Source organism: Parasteatoda tepidariorum, chromosome 3 (genome assembly GCF_043381705.1).
Source record: "Parasteatoda tepidariorum isolate YZ-2023 chromosome 3, CAS_Ptep_4.0, whole genome shotgun sequence".
Lineage (NCBI taxonomy): Eukaryota > Metazoa > Arthropoda > Arachnida > Araneae > Theridiidae > Parasteatoda > Parasteatoda tepidariorum.
Genome location: NC_092206.1, coordinates 86,042,647 through 86,067,299, shown reverse-complemented (window position 1 = coordinate 86,067,299; position 24,653 = coordinate 86,042,647). Strand labels below are relative to the sequence as shown.

At 30.6% G+C, this 24,653-nt stretch overlaps 1 protein-coding gene across 2 annotated transcripts in view; it reads left to right on the top strand.

The window, feature by feature from the left end:
- Nucleotides 1-24,653, top strand: part of LOC107436844 (cGMP-inhibited 3',5'-cyclic phosphodiesterase 3A) — a 286,371-nt gene that overhangs the window by 91,189 nt on the left and 170,529 nt on the right. For both annotated transcript variants that reach the window (XM_071178926.1, XM_016048661.3), the window contains exon 2: nucleotides 23,812-24,075. In XM_071178926.1, coding sequence (XP_071035027.1) covers nucleotides 23,812-24,075 — 264 coding nt within the window. The remainder of the gene's footprint in view (nucleotides 1-23,811; nucleotides 24,076-24,653) is intronic.

The window sequence follows — 24,653 nt, the reverse complement described above, 5'->3', positions numbered from 1 at the left end:
CTAATTATTTCAACTTATATTATTTTTTATAACACTGAGAGCATATTATTTTCTAAGACTAACGAATGTAACTTGTATACGAATGTCTGATCATTAGATATATGTGATATGGATAATTGTATAGCACTGATTATTTTTTATTACACTGAAAGCGTTCTATCACTTGCGAAACAAAACTTGAATGCGAATGTCTCGACTATGAGATATGAGTACTGCGGATAATTTTCTCATGGACTTTTATTTAGAAGTTAGAATAAATATTTAATTTGCGTTAAAAAGGAAAACTACACTGTTAGAAATTTCGCTGAAAAAATGGTTAAATAACAATTTATTGAATGGTTATTTTACCGTATTTAATCAAAACAGTCAAATAACCATAAATAAAATGGTAATCAAACTGTTAAGTTTAAGAAAAATTATTTATTAACTGCTTTTCCCTAATACGGTTAAGCAACCAGAATTTTATCGCATCCACTAGAACGACCTAATGAAGCTACTTAGTTCTTTGCAAATGTGTACATATCATAGCTGAGCTGGCTTACCTGTCAATCTCATGACCGGCAGAACTAGAGTTCGAGTCCTAGTGTTGACTCTACAATATTTTCTCCATTACATGAGGAATTTCCAGTGTACGGCATTCTCCAATGCCCATTACCTAACGAAAAGGCGAGCTCCTATGTCTAGTTAAACAATTAATTTTCTTTTTACGTTTTTGAAAAATGCTAGTGGTAAATGGTTAAAAAACCGCATAGTTTTGTATTCATGGTTTTATAACCATACGTTTTGTAAATGGTTTCAAAATCATAAAGGAAAAAAAATGTTCTCTACCGTAAACTTTACGGTTAATCGGATGTACAGACAGCTGCCAGTTATTTTACCGTAATTTTGGAAGGAAAATTTTAACAGTGTAAGGTCTGGACACTTTTTAAGATAAATTTTAATTTAAACAGAAACTAGTCCCAGAACATTGCTTATCTTTTTATTAATACATTTTGGAAATGAAAGGTTTGTGGATATCTAGCTATGCACATTTTATAACTTTTAATTCGTTTTAAATGCAAAAAAAATACATTTAATGATTGTGAAAAAAACACTTAAGATATCTTTTTTTCTTGTTATCAAAATTAGTTTTTAAATTATATTTCAAACCTTATTAACTTTGCAATTAGTTATTTCAATGTAAATCATTCTTGCAAACAAATTCGTATTAAAAGAAGCTATTACTTAAAAAAAATCTTTCAAAGTATGAATGACAAAAAACTACACTATTTTTGGAAAGCCTCACTTGTTTATTGATGTTTAATCCTTTAACTTTGAAACTCTTCAGATGCATGACAATATTTTTTTTAACATGCCTTTTTTTATACAAAAAATTGTTAAAGTCACCATTGTCATGTAGTACCATTTTCTAAAGCATGAACTATATATAGCAATTTTTAATGTAATACTTTTAATAGATTGTTTACTTCAAAAAAATTAATCCATTCCACGGATACCTTTGGGACATGAAAATAATGAAAACGTTTAAAACAACTGTCGAGCATTTGATCATAACTTAATTTTATACAAAGCATTATAATGAATTGCACTGTCTAGGGACTTTGGAGAAAAATTAAATTTCAAAATAAGCCATTTAGAAAAAAAAGAAGTAATACATCTCTTGCTTTTTCAACCGACGTATTTTGCTGTGGGTTAAAACTTAAAAACTCTAACAAATTCATTTATTCTTCATATATTTAAATTCGCCAAGCAAATCTTCAGAGAGCTCGTGAAATGAAATTAGTATACACAATTTAAATTCAGTTCTAGAAGAATGACGACAATTAATTATTTTTGAGGAGGAAGGAGTAACTTTTTTTTTATTTCATTTAAATTCTTGTAATTTAAAAGTCTCTGAAGTCACTCATTTTAATTCTCTTTTTAATAACAGTCTTTTCATAGGAAGTGGATAGAGCTGATTAACTTTAATTTGGTCTCAAATATTTAGTATAGAGTTAAAGCTTGCTTTTGAGTAGCGGGTAATATAAAGCACTTTAAATGCAAGAAATGAAAATAATATATAGTATTTAAAGCATAATTTGAAAGGTTTGGGACACAATGATAAAAACAGCATTTTTTATTGTCCTAGTCAAGAAAATTTTTCACTTAAATTTCTCTTAAATCTAACCGAAACTTATCCAACAAAGGATAATATATACTTAGTGCTACGTTGACAAAAGCAAAAGACAACGCTAATAAAGCACCACGTATATTTTATTTTATAACCGTTGTTGAACAGCTGATCCCATTTTTTTGAGTTTTAGGCTACGAATATTCAACTCAGTAGCCTTGTAGGTTTGAACCGAATTCAGAAGACAAGGGAACTCTAATATTGCATATTGGGAAAAAATTTATCTTCGTGTAGGACTTTTTGGTGGAACTAACCGGCATTTGAGTTGCGTGAAGAGGAAGACCATGAAAATCCCCCATGGTTAGTCTGACGGCAAAATGACTGTAACCCATGGTCCATCTACAACTAAGGAAATTTTACGTCAGCACCGCGATTGGTGTGGTTCGGTATTCGTATCGACCAGCCATCGCTGAGATTCGAACCTGATTCACTACATTGGGAGAGAACGCTCTATCCCCTGAGCCACTGTGGCTCAGCATGCGTTTCTTAGTGTAACGAAACAGGTCTTTAAACTTCGACTTAAAAACATGGAAGATATGTCCGAAATCAGAACATTAATCTATCTTCTATCTAATTAGAATTCAGATCACAGGTTTGAGTTTCCTGCTGCTAAAATCATTTGACACTGCTTATCATCTACCGAACTTGAATTTTGGGAGTCATTCTATATTTTGAAGAATTTCAATAAATTAGTTAATGATCCCACCGTTTCCCCGATAATGGGAAATGTATTTTAATTTAATCTCTTGCACCCCCTGAAATCTCCTCAACACTGTTTCGTATCCCCTCTTTTTATTTTCTTGCTCAAATCCCTATTCCTCAGTCCCTATTGGTAAAACCACTTTGCTTAGGTTTGTCTTTTTCACTTCCCTGCTGTCATCTGGCGTGCAGACACTGTGGACGGTTTTTGTTTAAAGTACTGAAACTATATTATGCACATTTATGTACTTTCTTTAGACTTTATTAACATTGTATTTTGCTTTGGTTTAACCGAATCTTCTTTGTCTAAAATTCTCTTAAATTGATCAAAATTATTCTGTCACCCGCCCAAACTATATTTTATAAAAGTTTCATTTACGCAATATATTTTAGGTGCTAAAGTTTTACAAAATTGGCTCAACGTTGAACCATGCTGTCAATAGTTTGAATCAATTAAAACGTTACATTGAATCATTTTTTCATTCAAGCTTAACCGTAGTTAATGTAAATCTAATGTAAAAGCTAATAGAATATGGTAAAATTTGCCTTGTTTCTAGATCTACGGAAACACCAGAAAATTTGTAAAATTAACAATAAAATATGATTTCATAATATATGATGAAATTTTGTAAATGTGGTAAATTTTGATAGTTTTATGTAATACCTTAGAGATAAAAATTAATTTATTTGGGTTTTTAATTTATTCAAATTTGCGGTTTATTATTTTATTGTGGTTTAACACCCGCCAAACTAATGATATAACTAACTACTTACATATTAAACAGCATATTTAGATAAAGCACCCGGGTCTTTGAAAAATAATTATAAAACAAATATGTTCGAACTAATCGGTTTTAAATCCATTTTGTCTTATACATAAAAACTATCTTACTTATAGAAATATAGTCTTATAGGTGTTTTTACTAGATAGAAAATGGCACAATTGGAGAAAAAACATAAAAATATATATTGCTAATGCAATTTGTGTTTTGTCTTGGAAATAAATTAATAATTATATAGCATTCAAAAAATAGAAAGATGCTATTATTTGAATCATTCAAAACTGTTATAAATTATAAGTACTAAAATTTATGGATGCTATTTGAGTTCATGCAATAAATCTTCTAATCTATTAATATTACATTAAAAATATCTGTGTGATTTCAGTTAATATTGTACTAATACTTCAAATAAATTATCTGTAACAGTTTTAGTTATTTTCTGTACCATGAGTTTCTACCTATCTATTGTTTTAACTTATTTTTAAACTCGTATGAGCTTCGTTCAAATTAGAGTTTTAGACTCATATGAGCTTAAAGGAACTTCGTTAAAAACTTCAACCCTCATTTAATAAGTGAATTTTGCAAGAACATTTTGAATAAACATACGTAAGTCAGAAAAGAAACATTTCGTGGATTATAAAAACATTTATAAAAAAACTAAAATCTTAAATGCATAAATCGAAAGATATAAGTGTCGATTCATTTTAAAACACGTAACTGATCTTTAAACCGCAAAAGAGAAGAAATAGAATGAAATAAAAAAAATAATTATCGCGAACTTCAACTGAAATCTTTAAAAAAAAAATAGCAGTTACTTAGTATTTGGAGTTCAATTTCTTCAAGTTCCATTAAAATCCTCATAATCAAAAAAAGTGTTCGTGAAACCTTTTCATTTCAGTTCTTCTCTTAATTAAATGCTATTTAAAGGGCGCGGTTAGATCTTATGGACTCCAGGCTTCGGGTCGTAAGGTCGGATCGACCTTTTAATGAAGGACTGCCATTGACAAAACTTTCTGTAGTTCTATTCATTACGAGTTATATCATCCAGATTATTATGGTCTTTTGATCTTGTTTACTTTTTCTATTATTATTTACTTATTTCTGGCGTGATCTTGACGTCACGATTCTCTGTGTCTCCATCTTAGAACTGTATTTCCTTTCAAAGATTGGTAACAACTTGTTGTTATTGTCCCATCCAATTATTGGTTGGATGGATTTCTTATGCAGTGAGGGGGAAAAATGGAAGGATTGTTAGGATAGTTGCTATTCAGCATTCGTGAAGGATTTGTTTGAAGATCGATGTGATTATTTTGGTTTGTTTGCTTTGTAGAATGGCTTCTTGAGCAATCAGATCCTTTGCGGTGTGTGCGGAGTTTATTTAAATATTCTCCAGTTATCTATTTTTTTAAGGTATCAAGAGCTTCTTTGTTTCGTCTGATTTATATTTAACTGTTTGTATTAATCATTTTTGAAAACTTTTCCTGGGTTTTAATTCATTTACTATTGGATCTAGAGATACGAAAAAAATTACTGATTTTCGTAAAAACAGCATTTAGCTTTGGGTTTCATTTCTATCAGTTTATGAAATATACAATACTGCGTGAAAATGATTATTACTTTTTTTTAAAACTAACCAGAAACCTATAAATAAATATTTTTTAATTTGTTGAGGATTCATTTTTTTTATTTTAATAAACTGGTGATTGATCAGGACATAAAATAACGTTCAGTGTAAGGATCCTTATTATAAAATTTTGTAGTCACACGCGGCAGTCTGTGGGTGAGATATTGACAGTTAGGTACTTAATTTACGCCGTACTAGAGCTATTCGCGACGGTTTTGGAAACATCCTTGAGAATAAACCTAAGACATGGCATCGCAATTTTGATCCACTGCGGAGGATATAGCTCTGCTAAACCCTGTTACGCCCTTCATACGGGACATCCAGGGAATACTAGTGACTCGTAGCGCGCGAACGTGACTGCGTCAGTACAAGAGAAGAAGACACCAAGAAGAAAAGGCTGGATCACGAAAGATGGCAACACAATAGTTCGATGGACTGTCCTGTAATTTGATCCAGGGGCATCCCTGAAGCTGCGATGCATGAGTAGGCTGAAATTGAATATTAATTGTCAGCGTATGCTACTTGTAAAATAAAGGAGGTTGCTGCGTGCTCAGAGCAGCAGCTGCCATCTATTGCCCCTCCCTCCAGCAAGAAGGCTGCAAAGGTTAAATCGGAAGTACAAACGAGCATAAATTAAGTCAGATTTTGACTCCAAAGAAACATGAAGTAAAACCTAAATTTAAGACGATATTAACAATATCTAAGAGGCATAGCGGGTTGACCCTCTGCAAAAGGTATTGCCCGACGACCTGCGCGTGAAATCGAGCACTTTACTGCAGAACAGTATAAAGAAGACCGATATCCCGCACCCTCAGTTCCTACGCAGCCTGATCCAAGTGGTCACTCACCCGCTTACTGACTGCAGCTAGTGATGCTTGACTTCGGTGCTCTACTGGGAACCGTTTCTTTACGATCAGTCCAATGCTGTGACGGGAAGATATTGAAATATACTGCAGTATAGTTAGATTAAAATGAAGGGAATTTTTGTGATAAAGCAGTTGTGTTTCTGAAAGGGCACCTTAAAGCTTTTCTATTAAAAAATAAATGAAAGTTATTTCTAAAGCAGTGCAATTACATTATTTCATTTATTTGTTTTGGCACAATATGATAATTTGAAATTTTTATTCAAAAAGTGAAAAACTAATTTTTTTCTTCTTGTTACTTAAACAAAACTTTCTAATAATATTTTCGCATTAAAAATCTCATTTTCCATGATCTATAGTTTTGTAATTTGATGCTGGACTGTTTTCTTAGGGCTCTAAATATTTAATTTGTAATTTCCATCTATTTTAAAATTTCTTGATTATTTTTTTCACTTTAAAAATATATTATTATCTCAAAAACTATTAGTGATAGATGCTCATATATATTTTGTTAAAAATAGTCTTCCTATGATATAATTTTCTTGTACTTATTTTATTAATCTCATTTAAATATAATCGAAGATAATAACATCCCCTCACACCTGTTTCTTATCTCCATTCTTTTATCATTATGTTCAGGCATCTTCCTTGTGCATTACTGGTAAAACCACTTTTTTTCTTATTAGCTTCTTGCTTGTCTCCTTACTTTACTACTGTCATTTTAAGTTAAGACGATGAGAAATGCTCTTATTCATAGAGCCAAAGCTATGTCCTGTAGAAAAATTTATTGGTGATTTATGTACGTTGTTTTGCTTTATAGATTTCATGCACAGCAAAGTATACCCTATCCTCATTTGAAATTAAATAATAAGTTTAGAAATGTAAATATTTTAAAAAGAAGATAAAATAAGAACATTTAATTTTCAATTTGGAAATTAAATATTTTTAAATACGTATCTTTTTCTTTTCTAAACAATATTATAATAGACATTTGGAAAAAAAAACTATCAACTAAAAAACTAAACTATGTTTTCAGTTTTATCAAAAATTTAGAGAATAAGTAACTTCATTTTTTTTAAAAGGCTTATAAGAGATTTATGAAAATTTGTTGTGGAAAAGAGTTGGAGATAATCGAGTTGGTGAATGAAACTAGGCTACGTCATTTTTTACGACATTATTGTTGCCATTTATCAGCAGTATCACCATGATCGCCATGTTGTATGGAGGTAAAAGTGTTTTTTTTCCAATGCCCACGTAGGTTGACATTCGTTAATTCAAAAGTATTAGGACAGATTTGTTGGCCACTCTTTCAGGGGCACCATATTAGGTGGGCCAACGTTGTTTCGGGCCAACGTTGTTTCCACAGTAAGGACAGATAGTACAAAGAATAAAAGAAAATCCTTGCTTTCTCCGAGATTCGAACGACGCTAGGCCAGTTTCCTGACCCTTTTGTTTTTCCCCCATTTAAGTATATTTATTTGTGATATCTAATGGACATTTTATATACCTTAAGGTTTCCAAGTTAAGTTTATTTCTTAACTTGATATTTTCAAGTTAAGTCTTATTTTCAATTTTTTAATGTTAAGTGTAATCATTTCCTTACACGTTACATATTTTAAATAAAAAATCAAGGAAAGAAGCCTTGTCTCCGATTTCTAAAAATAAAGTTTTAAATTAGCCATTTATGAGAATTTTTTAGTTAGTTTAGTCGTTACAGTTTTTATTTATTTACTTTTTTTCTTACTTGTGTTACTTAAAAAAAAGCTTTTTAATTTTTGAAACATTTATTTTAAGACGTCCCTACTCGACTTTAATCAATTTTATACCTGCACCTTAAAAAAAATTAACACTCCATTCCATAGCAATCGAACTTTGAATAAATTTCGTAACTTAAACCTAGTTTGTTCCTTTTGAAAAAGTAACACAGAGAAAGTCTCGTTTTCTTGCAATTTCTGTGATAGTCTGCAAAGTAATTATTCAAACGAGGGAGAATCCTTCGTTTTTGTTTCTTTTTTATACTCTCTGAGCAAGATCACATCGTTTGAAGTAAAATGATTGGATGTGATAAGAAATGTGATTTATCTCATTTTTTCCCGGAACGATCGTTTCGTATTTCTTCTCCCAAGATGAATTGTTATGTTTCCAAGTTCGATTGGTTTGGTGGCTGCACTATCCTAAGCTTATTCGATCCTCAAGATTGCTCCGAATGCCTTGGGAGATGCTGTTATAACAACGAAAGAACGTAATGTATTAAGTTAGAGTTCTACATCGTAGAAATTATTCGCGAATTTATATTCCATGTGATGATTTTTACTATTAAATCTACTTACTCGTTTTTCAAGTTATTATATTGTTATAAACTTCTGGGGGAAAAGGTTAAATAGCTATTTATTTAATTGTTATTTTACCAAATTCAAACAAAATAGTTATATAACTATGAACAAGATGGTATTCAAACAATTGTGAGAAAATCCATTAATTAACTGCTTTAACCTAATACGGTTAAACAACCAGAATTTTATGGCACCAAATAGGTTCACCTAATGAAGCCACTTGGTTCCTTGGCATGTTATAGACGAGAGGACTAATCTATCAATCTCATAAGAGGCAGAACAAGGGTTCAAGTCCCAGAATTGACACCATATTAAATCCTCCATCCCAAACTATGAAGAGTTTCCAGTTTCATGCACTCCCCTAATTGTGACCCTGGACTATTTGATTAGATTACTCTCATTCACGCGTAGATGGTAGCACCATAAAGATAATTTGCACAAAAAGTTTAGCATTTCACATCTCTTACGACAGACGAAACAAACATCGAAGACTAATTAAGCAACATTCATCTGCTAATTTGATAAGACCCAACTCAACCACAACCTATATCTTATGCTCATTACCTAATGAAAAGCCTAGCTCCAATGCCTACTTAAATTTCTTTTTTACGGATTTGAAACCATGCCAGTAAAAAGTAAATATAAATATACCAAAGTTAGAAGTAATACAACAATAGTAAAAAGTAAATATAACATAAAAGGGGTCCGAACTTTGGATCACTCTCCTCGCCATAATATTGAGACTTTCCCTGATTGCGGCTACCCCCTATGATTTGGGGTTAGAAATCTGAATCCGTTAAAAAAAGTATGTTTATTCATCTGAAGTTTATTTTTGCGTCCAATTTTATAACTTTAATTATCGTCTGCTCTAATCAATTAGCATATTTGAGGTTACCCACTCCCTCCGAACCATTAAGACTGAGTCCTAGAACGTGAATATCCGATAGATAATAAGATCAAAAGTTATTTAGGGAAGCCCTTTTTTCAACTTTCATACATTCTACGAAAGAAATGCTATGCTATAAGTTTACGAATAAATATTTACTTTTAATTTGAAAATATATAATTCGTTTTCTTAAGTTTATTCATTATACACTAAGGAAAATTATGGTCAAAACTAAAAGAATATGGTTCAATTTGCCGTGTTTCTGGCCCCATGGGAACACCAAAGACTTCGGTAATTTTTATGAAAAGATTTTTGGTTATGATTTTGGTAAAATTAACAATGCAATTTTATTTTCTAATATGCGATAGAATTCGGTAAATGTGGTAAAATTTGGTTATTTTATCATGATACCGTCGATCTGGGCATAAAAACTATTTATTTGATTATAAATTTAATTTTCATTTTTGTATTTTTCACTAAATATGTGGTAATAAGAACTATAGTTTTTAAAATCATATGTTCGATTAATTATTACCATGTGAATGGAAAATTACCAAATAAATGGTTAATAGTTCAAAAACTGTATATCTCATTTTTGTTAAATAGAATAATTTTTTTTATTATTTTATTTTATTTCATTTTATTTTTCCAGAAATGCCATTAACAGAAAGAACAGTATATTTATCAGAATTTCTTTGTTCGCATACATTAATTGTTTTAACTATGTTATTGATTTGAAACCGTAATAATTCTCATCAATAAACATTTATCACTTCTTTTTTATGGTCCGAGATGGTTGGTAGGAGGTTTGACTCGTGTTCGTAAGAACGGGAGTACGAATCCCGTGTATTAAATAGTTACTGGTGCACGTTAAATATGTCTGAGTCACAAAATCCTCTAATTCCCATAACAAACCATTCCTCCTTTTCCTAAAGGCTCCTTTCCCTCAGACTAACCGTTGGAGGTTTCTGTAGTTTTCCGCTCCATCTAACTCAAATACGGGTTATTTCCAACAAAAAAGTTCTCCATGAAGCAAATGTCTCCCAATACTTGATCCAGGAGTTCCCTTGTCTTCTGGATTGGGTTTAAAATTACTAGGCTACGGCGTTGAAAATTGGCAGTCGAAAACATTAAGTTTTTCAACAACGGTTATAAAATAAAATTAAATAACTCTGAGAGGACTGAATTATAGATTGATTGTTCTCTGGTTAAAATTGCGATCTGTAGATGAATGAATAAAGTATAATTGGGTCACCCATGTGAAACAGGCTGTGATGTGTGTATGGTTGAAGTCGTATTCTTGACCATAGCACCAAAGCACTAAAAAAGTAAGAAGCGCACCCTCTGCCTTAAAAATTCGCTTGATTTGAAAAAGGTTTGCCGGCATTGGCTAGTAGCACAAGTAACAACAATGACTACTATCCTCATTAACGTTGGCTCCCAGACTTCCTGTTTTAATATATCCCACCTTTTTAATCTGAAAAAAATATGTTTATGAATAATAATAAAATAAGAAATATTTTTGTTTGTGAATTGCTTAATTTTTTAAAGTTCCGCAGTAGACTGATCGTAAAAACACGGTTCTCAGTAGAACGCCGAAGTCAAGCATCACTGGGTTACTTTCAGTAAACGGGAGGGTGACCACTTTGATCAGCCTGCGTAAGAACCGAGGGTGCTCGGTATTGGTTCTCGTTAAACTGTTCCACCGTAAAGTGCTCGACTTCGCGCGCTGGTCGTCGGGCTAACAAAGCAGGGTTACGCATCCACTCTGCGGAGGATCAAAATTGCGATGACATGTCTTCGGATCATCCTCAGGAATTTTTTCCAGACAGTCGCCAATGGCCAATTGTGCAGCTCCAGTGTGACGTAGATAAAGTTCCTACCTACCTAATTATTTAAAAGCTAGTTTCTCAAATTGCGAAGTGGATAGTTGTGAATTTTATGCCTGAAATGAATTTATCAAATTTTTGTTTTTCGCTAACAATAGAAGAACTATCTCTGTATTTTGCTATAAATACTATGATAAGACAAGCTAAAAAAAACATCATTAGTCTATCTTTGTGAAGTATCTTTATATCTTGAATTATGGCTATGAAAACTTCTTTATTTTTAGAGAGTTAACACAAAATCGGTGTAATTCCATGTACCTAAATTAAATTTTAAAAATGAAATGAAAGAATTACTTTAAAAAATTGGCTGGTTTTTTTTCTCTCTTTTAAATGCAGTGGAGCCTTAATGTTTTGAAGCTCTTTAATCCGATTATCTTTGTTAACCAACGACGATTCCGGAATGTTTTTGTTTTTTTTTGCACTTGCACTTAGTTTTTTTTTCTTTGCTCACTTTCAATAACACTTTGCCATAATGAAACTACAAAAAAAGCATTTTTTGTACTTCAAAAAATTAATTATTTTATGTGAATAACAAGGAGTTGGTGAAGTTTATTTTTTCTATCTGTAAATTGTAATGTTCATTGCTTCCACTGCAATAAAAATTATAGTTAACGTAGTTTAGTTAAAACATCGATTATTCTGTCAATATTTTCAAATTTTGCTGAAATGAATCATGTTTTGTTATTTATGTATGAAATATGAATGAATAGAAAGGAGTGAATATTACAATGAAGGAATATAAATGAATGAATATAAATAAATGAATGAATTAAAAATAAATTAAACTCACATATGATTCAGAATTACCTGCAGTTTATTAGAAAAAAAAAGCAAAGGAGTGGCACTATACAAGGTCGTTCTGAATTCAAGGTGCAAACTTTAAGGTTAGGACAATCATTTATTGTATAGGAATGTATATGCTGACCGGCTTGTGTTGGGGGCAGGGAACTGTCGTTGCATCAGAAAGGTCCTGGGTTCGAATCCCGGCAAGGCATGGATGTTTCTTTCTCTCTCTCTCTGTGTTCTTTCTCCTTTGTGTGTGAATGTGACCCGCCCTATAAAGGGGTTGCGGTTGTGTGAATGGCATGGCAGAAGTCAAATTCCTGGTCATAGATGGCGCCACTGAAAAACAGGGACAATCGCACCCCCACTGCCTAAACAGGTATACGACGAAAAAAGTTAGGAATGTATGGGCACAGGTGACGGGGTGAGGTGCTAACACAAAAAATAAGATACGAAAGGAGAGACGAAGACGACGTTAACAAGTGTCATGTTCACAATAACTGTTCAAAATTTTTAACTGAATTGCAATGTTTTTTTTAAAATCATTTTTGCATGACAGGTACTGCCACTTAAGGATTGAGAAGCTCGTTAATATATTTCACCTTACTAGCAACTACATTCCAGCCCAGTTTTTATTTTTCTAATTAGCATTGTTTCTTTTTCATGATCCCAACCTTGTTATTCATTGACTGCTTGTTATTCCTGATTCGCTTTTATAAAGTGAATAGATAAACCTTCAAAATTTTAACTGAATCATTATAATATTTTTTCATCATTTTTGCATGACAGGTTCTGCTCCTTAGAGACTGAAAAATTCCTTAATATTTTTCGTCCCACCAACAACTACATACCAGTTTTTATTTCTTCAATTAATATAGTTTTGATTCATTGGCCCCTATTTATTGTCTAAACTTAATTATTATTTAAAGATTATCTTATAAAACCTAGGAAGATTTTTTTATTTATGCATTTATTATCAAATTTAAAATTTCATTTTGCATAATTTATAATTTTAAATAGCCTTATTAAATTAACCATCTTGATATTAAATACAATAAAATAAAAAAAAACGTAAGTAAAAATTTATCCCGATATAATGTTTGAATTTCAGATCAATGAATAAAAAAATAACAATTAGTAGATCTGATAATTATGTACCAGATACCAGGAATTGTTTTTTCTATTACTTACAGTTTGTAGTTAAACCGAATTATTTTTAAAAAATAAAACGTATCTACGCTCTCTTTATCTCGCATATAATTGTCTTAATCTAATTCATGCTTAACTTTTATCAATCTACTATAAAAGTAAATTAATTATCGACCACCGGGACCCTTTTCCCTTGTGTATTAACAAAATGTATTTTCTGCCTTATGTATTAACAAAAAGAAGAAATAATTATCTAATGCAATTTTTCTATTCAAAGGTAGTGTTTCATTCACATGTTGACATTTAAACTATAATTAATGCAAAAAAAATTATACAATTATGCAATAATTAATGCAAATAATAATATAACGCAATATGTCTTTTTAAGCGTTGTGTTACATTCGGTGTTGACATTTAAACTATAATTATAATTAATGCAAAAAGTTTCCTGTATTGGTAACAAAAAAAAAGCAAAAGACTCTTTTATAATGTAAATGTGTTAAACCAACAGGTTACCTAGTTGCCAATCCTTTTTAGCTTATTTCTGCCAAGCTACCCTCTGGGGACTACCGGAAATTACTTTCCTAGCAATTAAGCTGTTTCCGTTTTGTAAGCAGTATTAATCTTTTATCAGCAGTAAACTCTCTAAATGATGAGTTTCCAATGCTAATTAGTTCTAAGTGACAACATAAGTGTCGTTTCATCTGTATTCACTTATGTTTTATTATTTTATGCCTAGATAATAAGTAAAAACAATTTTTGTTATTTTTTGATTAATATTTAGGTTAGAGGAGCAGTTAAAACCGGTTTTAAAACATTGTATTGTAAAATTATTAATCAACCTATTTACCCACAAGTAATTATGGTTATTTTTTTAATGACGATTCTGAAACTACATCCAAAGCTTACATATTTACAAAGCTTACATTATTTGTTCCACATAAATTTTATGAACATTATTTACGCAGTCAAATAATAAATTAATTCTGCAAATACAATTTAACAATTCATTAAATAATTTCATTTCATAGCTATTTTTGTGAGCACAATTATAGGTTGTTGTTGTTCATTTAACTTCGCACTAGAACTGAACAATGAACTATTGGCGACGGTCTGGGAAACATCCCTGAGAATGATCCGAAGACATGCCATCACAATTTTGATCCTCTGCAGAGGGGATGGCACCCCCGCTTCGGTAGCCCGACGACCTGCACGCGAAGTCGAGCACTTTACATTAGCACAGTTTAACGAGGACCACTACCGCACACCCTCGGTCCCTACGCAGACTGATCCAAGTGGTCACCCACCCGCACACTGACAGCAGCCAGTGATGCTTGACTTCGGTGATCTGATGGGAACCGTGTCTTAACGATCAGTCCACTGCGGGACTGCACAATTATAGGATTGGTTACTAAGCAAATTAAGTAACTAAAATCGCAAATATTTTATTCAATACTTTCTTAAAATGTTTTTTTATCTTGACTTTACCATGAAATGTTTTAAGCTGTTTTTCACTGAGAAAGCAAGTATGGTCGAAACTACCAGAATATGGTAAAATGTATCGTGTTTCAAGCTCTATGAGAATACTGAAAAAGCTCGGATATTTTTAATATAATTACGCTTTGGTAATGCTTTTGGTAAAAATTAACAATAAAATATGGTTTTATAATTTAATAAATATGGCATATGAGTTAAAATTTGGTAAATATAGTAAGACATGGAAATTTTATCATGATATCTTAGAGCACGGTATAAAAACCATTTATTTGGTTAAATTTATTTTTCAAATTGTTATTTTTAACTAAATGTGTAGCAATAAAAACTATAATTTAGAAAATTAAAATTTTCGGTTAACTATCGCCATGTGAACGATAAATGGCTTAAATTTTGTTTCTGTTAAACAGAATAATGTTTTTTCTTTATCATAAAAACTTCGAGGAATTTTTCATTGCTAATAAAAATTTATTAGAAAATTGATTCACCCTACGTTTGTCGTTTGATGCCTGCGTTCTTTAATATAGAACTTGAAAAATGTAATCTTATTAATGTATTTTTTTAATTATTTATTTTATTAATTATTTATTTATTTTATATTTGTGTGTGTTAGCTTTTTAATGCAGGAAAATAAACAAAATTTTTAATGGTGATCAAATATGGGATTTGATCAATTTGGATTATGTCCAGAATCTTGCCTTTGCATCCTGCCTAGATCTTCTGCTTAAAATTAGGCACTCTAGCTACTTGAATAGTGGGAGAACTTTTGAATATTTGACAATGAGGTGATAAAATAGCGATATAAATTATGCCTGTAGTGATTCAAAAACGATTGAAACTTATATTGCCAGAGCTCTAGGTTACTTTTAATCATTCTAGCTAGTCGAACATTAGTCGAAATTTTTGCTTAACGATAAATTTCCTTCTATGGCATCTTCTATTTTTGCAAATAATGTTTATAAAATGACCGAAACTTGGATTGTCATCAAACACAAGGCTTCTAGGGATATTTGAAAATTTTAGCCGCAGGGAAAGTGGTCTATCCACTCTCAAGCATGCTAAAGCAAGAAAAAAAATAGGGAGCAGGGAGCTGTCCTTGCATCGGAAAGGTTCTGAGTTCGAATCCCGGGCAAGGCATCAGTCCTCACTGTGGGAGCGACGTTGGCCCACCTAATATGGTGTCCCTGAAAGAGAGGCCAGCAAACTCGCTCTGTATCAGCATGAATTGACGGATGTTAACACAGGTGTGCGTTAGAAAGAAAAAAAAGAAAAATTAGAAAAATGGTTTAAAGCAACTAATAGTAACAATTTTTTGTTTTATTAATTGTAAACTTTGTAATCAATAAAGCAATAAATGTGTTTCATAAATATATCATTCTTTTGTTTTCTTTTAAAGTGCCATCATTCTGAAGAAATCTGGCTTTAATATCAAAACAATTAATCAAGTCCAAAAAGTGGCAAAAATTTTATATCGCAACCGTTTAGAATTTTTTTCTGTTGAAGATTTATAGCCGTAAGATCTTTTTAATTATTAATTTTGTAAACTGATGAGGCCCAACATATTTACTAAATGAATTTTCAATTTATTTTAGTTTATTTTATTTTACGTATTTCTTATTTTTTAGTTTCTGTTTAGCTTAATATTTCTCTTCATATTTTATTTGCAAGCTTTAAAAAGATTAAGTGAATGGCCATTACGAAAAAATGTTATGAATGGCAGTTTATAATCATTCCCTGCTAAAGGATTTTTTTTTATCAGTGATACCGTCTGAAAATACAATTCTGAAAGTCGTTTCTTCGTGTCATCATTTAAGAGAAACTAATAAAGATGTCAAATTTTTACATTTTTTACCACAATTTCTCATGTTATATAATGATGTCTTCACTTAAAATATTTTAAGCACAGATTAAGAAAATAATACGTTTTCATATTAGTTTCGTAATTTTTTTAACGTTGGTGACGAAATGATTAACCCTTAAAAACATGTATATGTACATGAAATTTATGTATATATGTAGTTGTTGTTTTATATTTTAATATCTTATTTTTTTTCAAAACGAAATTTTATAAATAATTTGTTGTTTACTGAAAGTACAGCATATCGACAAAACTCTTAAAAATTAGACTGATTTTTGAGACTTAGACTAAGAAAAGGATAGTTTTCTAAACCACTTTATAAATATTTATTAAAAAGAACACACAAAAAATTAAAGGTTTACAGCGTGAAATTTGAATTTCCTTTTCTTTATTTAATATGTTTTTGTCAATAGAATGCAAACATTTTTTGATTCAGAATGACTGATTTTTTGTCATTCAGAATGCAAGCGTTTCCTATTTTTGCGTACTGCTCCGTATTTTAAACGTTTCTAAGGTATCAATATGTATATACTAGGGAATATGCCTCCCCCTCGCTTCACTCACAAACCCTGATTTTTTTACAATATGCAGATTATTGCGTCTGAACTTAAGTATTTGATTAAGAGATCCAAAACTTTTTTAACGATAAGTTTTTGATTACAGATTTAACTCTCAATTCCATATCAATTTCGATTTTTTTTTTCGATTCTTTCGAAATTCATTAAATGTTTTAGTAGTAGATTAGTGCAAGTTATGGATTAATGTGAGTAATGTCAAGTAATGGATAATTCTTAATAATATTTTGCTATTTTGTATTCATTATTTTGATTTCATATGTTTTCTGAACTCAGGTATAGCAAAGCTTAGAAAAAAAGAAAACGCTACTTATTATGTACGTATTATTAATCACTGTAAAACACATTATGTACACATTATTAATCACTGTAGTTCAACGCAATAAGGTATTTTATTTTGTAACCGTCTTTGAACAGTCAACCGAATTTCGGGTTTACGACTGCCAATGTTCAACTCAGTAGTCTTGTAATTTTGAACCCGATCCAGAAAAAAAGGAAACTCCTGGATCAAATATTGGGGGAAGTTATTGAGAGACTTCTTGATGGAACCTACCCGCATTTAGGTTTCATGGAGGGGAAAACCATGACAACCTTTCATGGCTAGCCTCATGGCATAGGGGACTCTAATCCATGATCCGTCTACCAATGACAATATTTTACTTTAGCACTGTGGTCTGTGCAAGCCGGGTGGAGAATTCGTATCAACCAGCCATCACTGGGATTCGATCCCGGTTCACCTCATTGGGAGGCGAGCGCTCCAACGCCTGAGCCACCACAGCTCCACAATAAGGTATTATGAAAGGCTTACATTAATATAAAGAAACAATGCCTTTAAATTGAGAAAAATAATTAGAATCAAACACATAAATGAGGAAGAAAGCTGATAATAAATAAATATTAAGAACTAAATTATTTAAAATTATTGTTACAAAAATATTTTACGGGTAAACAAAAATTTTATAATTTTTATTAATTTCATGCTGATGTAACCGAAAAACTCTGAACCATTATGTGAGAAAACTTAATCTTACAATGTAATTGGTCATAAAAATCGACAGCAATGGAAAACGGTTTAATGACATTATTATACTATGCTTTAGATAGAAATCCATATAGATAAACTAAAATATAAAAATAATAAATTTATTGAAAAAAAGATTTTTTTATTTATGTATTTGAAAGAGAATTGTTGAATTTCGATTTTTTTTTTAAATTAATTTGTTAGAAATATGTTATGAGATTTTTAGATAAAAAATTTGGCTTCCTTTTAAAAATAAAAATCTATGTTTTGGAAATTCAAATTTTTGAAAGTTACAGGTGTTGTTGAAGTTTCACAAGTGAACTTGTGAGACTTACCGATGTTATCGACATGATCGAATTTTTAAAACAACGGTGTACTAACCGGCAATGACATAGGACTGTAATGAAAAACTGATGCTTTGAAAGCTTCTTGTAAAGATTTCAAAATTTCCTGGACTGTAAAAAATTCGAAATCAAGTTACGGTATTGGGTGCATCATCCGTAAGATCAATTTTTAACGTATAACATTATTACGCATTTTTAACTGTAAAATTTATTTAGATAGAGTGATTCAGTATTTTTACGATAATTATTACAGTACAAATTACGGTATAGGAGATTAGAGTGATTCAGTATTTTTACGATAATTATTACAGTACAAATTACGGTATAGGAGATTTTTTGTTCCGTATAATGTTTCGTTAAAAATAAATTTTATGGTAAAAAAGCATTGGCACTCCTGGTAATTTAATACAGCATTTTTTACAGAGAATTTGGTAACTTTTAAGACGCTGAAAGTCTTACGTGTGTCGCAAAATTACCTAAATTGAAAGTTTAAAATTTTAATTTAAATATCGTATTTTGACACTGCTTATGAAACCTTTGAACTGCAACATAAAGACTACAATGGCATTATAGGCATAGCATATTTCATAGATTTTTTTAAAATTTATTCTTTAATTGGTTTGGCATCATTGGCTTAACTTTCAGAAAACCCAATTTTGATAAATAGCCAGTAATTCGGGGAGAATATTATTCATCACTATTTGCTTGACTTTTGATCTAAAAGGTATTTGGAGTACATCACTCTCGTAATTGTTCCTTATAAAAATTATATATAAATCTCGTATCAATATGCAAAAGTTTAAGCAAAAATTCCTTAAAATTATATAAAAATTCCGTAATTACAAACAAATGCTTGTCTGTGTTCATAGCGATGCACACAGATCTAAAACAATTTTCTATTCTGTTCTAAAAATACTGTCTTTTCGAACCCCTAGATGCATGTTGTTTTTCATTATGGATGTAATTGGGCAAAGAATTGACATTTTACTTCTCTCACCGTTCATGTTACATTAGCTACGAGACCTAAGGAATAATGGATTATCTCTTATCTGATATTACGAAAGCAGTTCTGGGGGCTCATGAGTACGGCGAGCAGAGGGTGGCTTTCTTTATTCTTTGTTTATTTTACTAGTGTAGATCTCATAATAAGCAATTTTACTACAGTCATGCATTTTTTTCTTTTCATTCCAGAATTTCAATGAGTCTTAACAGTTCGACCTCCTATTGTTTTAAAATTCTGTTTAATATAACATTTTACATTTCTCCAATTTTCCTGTAATCCACACTTCGATCTTTCTTAATTAAATTATTTATTTATTTTCAAGCAAGAGGGAAGAACAAAACAATTTTTTCTTTTTGCAATTTACTTACAATCAGCCTTTTAGAAAACAGCAATTTATTCTCAGCTTGATTTTTCCCTTAACAAATAAATTAATTTACCTTATAATAAATATGGTAAACAGTTTATTTGATGTAGTTTTGCATAATTCTTTATCTCAATACATTTCCTAATGTCTATTGTGATCTAATTGAATTGTTTGTTTCTTACATTTTATTTACAATATCCTTATACATAATCTCATTGTTGTTTAGGATATATTTTCTTTAGTTTTCCATCTCTGAGTTTTCTATTTAACTATTTGTACTTTCAATCTTCAAAAGTCACATAAGATAAAACTAAAGAATGTTATCTAAATTGTATTTTCCACTTGTTTCCTTATATTTATATTCCCCGTATTTATATTTAGATTGTTATTATTTATTTTTGAGCTTCTTAAAATATTTCATTAAACTTTCTGGGTATTTTAAAATTGCTTAAATACTTTTTTCTATCTTTCATAATCTTCCTAAACAATATTTGTTTTATAATACCAAGATAAATATTTGTGCATCAAAATTAATATTGTATTTCTAGGATTATATTATGCTCTCAATTTGTACTGTATTTTTGGCATTAATGTTTATAAATGAAATCTAAATAATAAAGTAATTCTTTTTAAATCTTTCAAGGTCTCTTATTTAGGTAGGTATATTCGTAAATCATAGTAATAAGTAATAGTAATAAGCATAACAAATTTAAACTTATTTCTATTCAGTATCGCCCCAGCTCATAAAAATCCAAGCCCTACTCAGCCAATTACAGTTTCCTTGACCTTGGCCTTAGGAGTGCAGGAGGAGATGTTCCGTTTGGATGATCAACCGAACCCCTAGTGTACAGTTCCTAAGCATGCTCGTTCTTCATTTTATCGACCCACTGAAGGTATTAAACGCTGAGTAAACCTTGCCCGGTTCGAGAACCGAACTCCGGATCTGTAGAACGCTAATCACAACCGCTCAGCCACCGGACTTCAGAACAAATTTTAAATCATTATAAATTTAACACACGAAATTTCATTTATTATTATTTTTTAATTGAGTATTTTAATATGTTAATATTTTAAATATTCTTGTTTGTTTGTTTGTTTTATACTCCAATGAAAAGAAATATTTTAAAAACAAACTCTTCTAAGTTTTAACAATTAAGTTATGTGTTAGTTTATGCCTTTGTAAGTTATGTATGTTTTAGAAGATTTTAACAGTTTATGAAAAGAAAGTACTATTATCAAATTTTAGGCATAGAATTTAGAATTCATTGGATATTTATTGTCAATTTTAAAAATAACTAATAATAATATTTAGTAATGTTTGGTGATATTCACAAAAGTTAAAATTATATTGAACAGATTTTTTTTTTCATCGTAAAATTTGAAAAATATTTGTTTGCAAAACAAATGGCCACATTTTTTTACATTTAGTGTCATTAAAATAATTGAAATTGATTGAGTATTTTTAAATGATTGAAAATATCACTTTGCGAGTTGAAACTACGTCTATAATTAGCTTGATAAAATTGGTGAAAAAGTCATAAAAATTGTACTTATATTGATTAATTACTTCTCTAAAAACAGAAAAAAAAGTGATTTTGTTGCTATGTTGGATTAAGAAAGATTCAAACAAATGGAACAGAGAGAAATTTTGCATCCATACTCGAAGAGGGATTCGAACCCAGGACATTCCTGGTAGGAGGCCAACTTCTAGACCACCACCTAGACCTGCCGGGCATTATGCAGTTTATTTTCGATCATCTAGTATTCATCCTTGTTTCATCATTCTAGTTCACTATCTCCTAAAATGCACTTTGTTGAGGGTTTCGAATTGAGGAAATATTTTCGTCATACATTTGAGGGTTCCCATTTCGTCACAAATCATGTGATTTCGTGATGAAATACTTCTCAAAATTAACGAAAAATAGCTCAAGAATTGCTGAATCGTCAAAAGTGCCAGTTTTGTATTTAAAGTCTTCATACAACATTAAAAGTATATAGAACTGGAATAATTTCATATCAGTTAGTTACGTAACTTATAATGTAAACATAACTCATTTTTGAGTTTCTAAAGCACTAAACTATGTATACGCCACAGTTTTTTTTTTTTTTGGTTAAAAACATTTCTTAGTTTGGAAAAGAATTTAAATTGATAATAAGCATTACATATGCCTATTATTAATATACCAGTTTTTCCATCGAAACTACCATAATCAAGATTTACCGCTGCTTTAATATTTTACAATTAATTTTTAAATGAGTATTTGAGTAAGAAATTTTGGTGAATTAAATTCAGATAAAAAAATATTGCTGAATTTCAATTTTTTTTACATCGCTTCCGTCAACTAGTTATTTATCCAATTAGCGAATACATTTACTTCCCGTTCTGAACTAATTGGGCACATCTTACCTTTTGTTAATAGAAATCTGATAAAGAAAAATCGTGATTTACATCTTTAAGAAATATATTACGTTTCGTAGTTGTTAATTATATCATAAGGGAAAGAAAAGTGTTAATCATTGAATTGAATCAAATATCTTTGAATTGTAACATGAAATTCTTACACACTTTAAATCGATTCTGTAAGAAAATTAATAGCATGAAAGAGTGCAGTCTAGTTACAATTAATGAATAACAGAAGAGGAGATGTTTCATTTTAATTATGCAATGAACTTAAGTCCAATTGGGGTAGATGATAAAAAGAAAATTCAGTTATACGTTAGAATTGAGTTGAAAAATTACTGACAAATATACTTCTCTGATAAATTCTTATCTAACTTAACTTTCATTCTCTCTAAATTTTATTTAATTTAACTACTGAGATGTGTACCATTACAAATTTGCATCACATCATTATGAAATCAACATGAAATATAAAACATTATTAAACTATTTTTAACTAATTAACATTGAATTGTATAGTCTATATACTGCGCATAAGCTGCAAGTATATAGAACTCATAAAATAAGTAAAAAATATTTTAACTTATTTTGTGAGTATACTTATGCTTCTTATCTATCTTATACTTTTGTTTTCATGTTTTTTAATCTGGCAGGCTTGTTAGGAAGATATTTTAAATCACTCTTGAAATATTTCGGAAGTTCATTTGAATTCACTACTCGCTTTATAGTTTACGTTTTGTGTTTCGCTCTATATTTTTCTTACATTTTATTATCTGCTGTTTGCTTAGTATAATTTAATTCGTATATTTTTTACTTAATGTATTCTATTTTTGTTTCAATTTTTTTAGTGCTCCCCACACTATTGAATCGATATATTTTCTTTGACTATACTAATGCAATATTAGAAAGGATATGTAAGTTAAAATATAGAGAAAACATGGAAAATAATAAATGAAAAAAGAAATAGAAAAATTATTAGAATGAAATAATTCTAAAAATGATTGATGTTGACTGCATTTTTTAAATACATTTTATTAATAATTAACTATTCTTTAATTTTACCAAGAATACCTATTCGAACTATCTTCTCTTTTGATATCGAAAAACAAGATAAATAAACTAATTTTAATTGTAATAAAAAATTTAAAATAACTGGGAAAATAAACGTCCGCTTAAATGGTTTAGGAAAAGGTTTATTAGTTTCAATTTTCAGTTGCCTCGGGACATTGAAAAATCACTCTTAGCTTAATAAAAGTACCTCATCTCTTCTAGCACAGGGACAATGCCTAATTTCTCTTACAAGATAAATCTCCCATTTTAGAAGGAATAATTGCTTAGCTGTTTATTTAAATATCGTTTTTAGAAGGACAAAAAACACCAATGTACGCCTTTGTGCAAATTACAGGAGTCGTATTGAAAGTACTGCACTCTTTCCTCTCGTGCATCCTAACACGTAATCCGTCTGATCGCGCTACCTCTCTTAGCTTTACCTTATAAGTAAATTAACTAATTTTTTGTATTTTGAATAATTCATATAGAACTAAAACTAATTAAATTTTTTTTTTCTTTTCAGGGCAGTGCATCAACAGTTGACGTGGCTCTGCTCGCAGAAGCTCACGGCCTAGTTACGGACATGCTTGCTGATCCTCATCTCCCTGCCCACGTGGTAGGAGGGCTTCGATCCCTGGCTTCCTTACTATCTCCACCTTCTCAAGTATCCATGAACCACCGAATCCAACGTCCAGGAGGAGCCAGTATCTCTCTTGCTGATTTTAATTCTGGTTCAGACAATGAAGAAATTCCCTACACCGGCGAGAAACCATCCGCTCTCTCGAAGGTAGGATTTCTAACGTTTTGAATTTCCATTTATGTCAGTTCCAATATCAAATTTATTTTGTTAATTAGCGAGATATAAGTTTATATGCCAACACAAGCTCGCAACTTTGAGTCCTTTTTTTCGATTACTCTCTCATAAATTACTTTAAAAAATATTGCATCTTGTTTTTTTCAATTTAAACTGGTGAAGTAAAAACACCTGTACTAATTAGCCTATTCAGGGCTCCACAGTGTCACTCACCGACCTGCGGCTCTCTATTGATTTTTCTATTACAGTGGATTGAAAACAGAATACGTCGCTGAAAGTTGTCAATAAGCTTTAAAGAAATTTTTTTAATCATATTACGATGAAAANATATATATATAAAGTATACAAGAGAGAGAGTAGAGATATGTGTTGGAGAGTAGAAACTCCTAATACGTTCAAGGAATTGAGGAAATGTAGTGGTGTCGCAAAACATCGAAATCCCTTCAGCCAGTCTTGAAATTGTCAGTTTCACATTATTTAGCTAAAGTATATACCCAATTTGTGGGAGCTAAATAGATCCATGAGCAATAATAACATAAATATTAATAAAC